We start from the raw sequence: 3,781 nt of genomic DNA, 5'->3' as shown, positions 1-3,781 counted from the left end.
CTCTCACCTGTGAATGCTAGAGCATTCGATGCAGAGCAGATTGCCGAGGTTGATGCTGGCCCAGCGAGGGTCGGCCTGGCCACAGTCGCAGCAGATCTCGTTTCCTGGCAGAGACTGGACCCGCTGTAGGATACTCTCTCCCTTAACAATACGCTCCCGCGGCTCGCTGGCAGAGTCGATACTGCTCGTGGAGGGAGACGCTGTCCTGTCCAAACGCTGTAGAATCAAGAGTTTATGCTCTTAACTTTATTCAAACGGTGTCAAAAGCAATCTATGTAATCGGGTCAATGGAATGACACTCATTTTTGTGCCCAAATGTATTAGTTTATTTAAAAACACATTAAAAATGCCATTCATACATAAAAAGACATGAATGCACCTCTTATATGACGACAATTTTTTCAAGTGTGTGAATTACTATTCATATATTTTTTTTATATATACAAAAAAGTTACTAGTATTAAAAATAAATAAATATAAACACTGTCCTGTCATGTGGTGCGACCAACATACAGTAAAAATAACTCAGAAATCAGGAAATGATATCATGACTGTGTGTAAAAACCAGTAAGCCTCTTAAAATAATTAGTTTTTTTTATTATTGCAGGGTTAGTTCAGATTGTAAAATGTCATGTGGTGTGAATCCCCCCAAAAGTAAAGATATTTATGAACTATTAATTTATTACATTTATGTAAAAAAAAAAAAAAGCTTTCAAAAAACTTTCTGGAGAACAATTAAGATATGTATTTTAGAGGGGTATAAAGTGCTTCACAGCTTATATATATATAAAAAAAAGTCCTGTCATGTGGTGCAACCGACAGAGGGAAAAAAAACAGGAAACGATATCATAGAAAGGACCCCCTGAGATCCTCATGAATGTGCGTCAAGGCCAATAAGCCTCTTAAAATAAAAGTTAGTTTAGCTAGTAAAATGTCAACTTCACATTACATATTGATGTCTAATTCCATGTATTAATGTGACAGAGTAGTTGGACTGACCTCAATATAATAGTTATCAGAAATCTCCCTGTAGGCAGACGCAATGCTTGCCTGAACTGCTTGAATCCAAGCTTGACGGAGCTTCTCAGATTCAGCCTGTAGCATACAGCTCCTGATAGGGGTTGATCTGATATTAGATACTGTACATACCCAACACAAACACACAGCACATGTGACACAGTACTCACTTTGTAGGTGACACCACTTCAAAACAGAACCTTCTCTCGATGTCCTCACATGGTTTCACAGAGCAAAGCCGCAGGTCCTCCACAACCACAGTCAAAGCATCCTACAACACACAGCAGATTACAACGTCAGGTCACAATAATCATTTGTAGGGCTTGAAAGGAGTAAAAACAAGTTAATATCTGAATCAGCAAAGTTGAACCACCTACTTTTAGTCGCTTCTGATACACTAACTGACTGTTCTGTATTGAAAACCATCGCCTGGTAGGAGAAGAAAACAAACTCGATATCAGATTTTCTCCACAAAAGGAAAGACACACGGACAGTCGAGCCTGTTCGTACCTGTTCCATGTCTTGAAAGCATTGCTCGCCCTCTTGAACAGGTATCCCTCCATCACGACACCATTAGGAGCATCAACATTGAATTCCACTTTGGAGTCATCGTATGCAAAATCCTGTCATGCAAAAAACAGAGAAGCTCTATTCACGCAGGTCACTAGCACACACAATAACAGGACTCTTGTCTCTCGCGCTTATCAGTCAGTACTGAGGATGCTTATTGTTCTGTTAAGTCTTCTGCGAGACAGACAAAAGACTAAACTTAATCCCTATCAGTCAAAACATAATCCTCATGACCACAGCAGCCAAACCAATCCCTCTCATTTCAATCAATAATGACCGGCAGCCTCTTAAAACGTCTCCCGTCACAAGTATTGCTCCATCTATATCCCAACTGTGCCGAGATCTAAAAGCGGAATGATTCATTCTCCTCCAACATCAATGACACTGATATTCCAACGGCTGTTTCGAGTTTTGTGCTCTGGCCACAAACACACGCAGAAACAACAAATACAACTCACTGAATCATATTTCAAGATCATTCATCATCAAAATTATATGAAAGAAAAAAATGAAAAGAGGCCACTCAGTTCCAAAATTCTGAGCAAGCTCAACAAAAATTATATTAGTATTTATTGTATTAACAGGAAAAAAAAAAAGTATAAAAAATGCTACAATAAAAACCTTAAGGGGATAGTTCACCTTCAGTTGCTGGTCCCCATTGACTTCCATTGTGTGTGTGTGTGTGTGTTTTTTATACATACTATGGAGGTCAATTGGGACCAGCAACTGAAGGTGAACTATCCCTTTAAATAAAATACCTTATCATATACGGTAACAATTATACCTTTTAAAAGACATTTTCAACTTAATTTACAATTGATTATTTTTAATTAATTTTATTTATATCAAATTAAATGTATGTTGTTTTACCAATACAATATGCATATACTTTTACAGATAAATATTTTATTTAAAAAAGCAAATAAAAAGTAAATGTATTCAGTAAAAAAAAAAAAAATGTAATGCATATGACTCAGAATACATCAATAATGATGATTTAAATGTCTTTGCAATGTAAGCATCATAAAGTATGCAAATACACAAAATGTGTGTAGCTATTTATTGTATTTAGTACATATTTAATATGGTACTATAAAAGTGTTTTACAGGTCACATTTAAAATGCAATGATTATAGTAGGCTTGGCTATATTTAACAGGAGTCCCTACTCCATCTCTCTATCCACTAAGGGATTCTTGGCCTGAAAAAGTCTGAAGACCTCTACACGAAATAAATATTGTACTAGCAATAATATCAATAAGTAAAATACTAAATAAACACTCACTAAAGGTCACTGAAGAAATACATGTTAAATTATATGCAGTACATGTAACAAATAACATCTGGAGATAGTTTGCGTTAACTTAAAACACACACAAAAAAGTATTCAAACTCACCAAAGTACACTTCAACCTCCCGAATATCTTCATCTTTAAAACAATGTTTATCCAGAAGCATCAGTAATAACAGAGAAACAAGCAAACAGTGAAGTCATCTCACATCAAAGTCAAAGGCACGCGCTTCATTGATCTCGTGCGCACTTCCTCACTCGAGCGCGAGCGAAAGGCGAATGCCACCAGCGGGCTCGAGCATCACGCTTCTACCGCTCAGTATTCACATGATTAGCATACAGCTGTCGATTTATGTGCTCTGCTCCTCGCTTTGCCCCCTGACCTCAGTCAGAGAGCCGGGCGCAAACATTATTTCACCGCCACCTACAGAAACCACCGCGTCATTCGCTCCCCAGTCGCGAGAGACGCGTTTTAAACTGCCCCGTCCATCTGTCTGACAGTATGCAAGACCATTGCTGTTTAATCAAGCAAGCGTTATTGCCCCCTCAAACCCCCGCCAGGGAGCCTCTTTCTTCCAGCTCTCACACTCTCTTAACAAGTAGATCGCATGAGATATCACACTTGTTACGGATTTCAGCCACTCTATCACTCCTGCATTATTAAGATAATCAATAATTATAGATAATCTAATCGGATTAAGATAAAATGCCCTTACTGATTCCATAATGACGTCACTACACCTCAACTAACTGAATGAACCTCAATTACTAAAGAAATGCAATACAAAATATTACAAATACAATGTAAAATTATATGAAAAATATATTTTAAATATACTAGATAAAAAAAATTATATTGGAAATTATATATATATATATATATATATATAACATTTTCAATATT

General features: G+C 36.9%; 1 protein-coding gene across 1 annotated transcript in view; it reads right to left on the bottom strand.

Moving 5' to 3' along the window:
• Window positions 1-3,781, bottom strand: part of LOC107680440 (arf-GAP with coiled-coil, ANK repeat and PH domain-containing protein 3-like) — a 93,947-nt gene that overhangs the window by 15,142 nt on the left and 75,024 nt on the right. Inside the window, exons 11-15 of the mRNA XM_016476326.1 lie at window positions 1,528-1,640; window positions 1,395-1,446; window positions 1,188-1,288; window positions 1,000-1,111; window positions 8-216 (exon numbers count right to left, since the gene is read on the bottom strand). Coding sequence (XP_016331812.1) covers window positions 8-216; window positions 1,000-1,111; window positions 1,188-1,288; window positions 1,395-1,446; window positions 1,528-1,640 — 587 coding nt within the window. The remainder of the gene's footprint in view (window positions 1-7; window positions 217-999; window positions 1,112-1,187; window positions 1,289-1,394; window positions 1,447-1,527; window positions 1,641-3,781) is intronic.

This window comes from Sinocyclocheilus anshuiensis, unplaced genomic scaffold, assembly GCF_001515605.1.
Source record: "Sinocyclocheilus anshuiensis isolate Anshui unplaced genomic scaffold, SAMN03320099.WGS_v1.1 scaffold792, whole genome shotgun sequence".
Taxonomy (NCBI): Eukaryota; Metazoa; Chordata; class Actinopteri; order Cypriniformes; family Cyprinidae; genus Sinocyclocheilus; species Sinocyclocheilus anshuiensis.
This window is presented reverse-complemented; position numbering and strand designations above follow the sequence as displayed.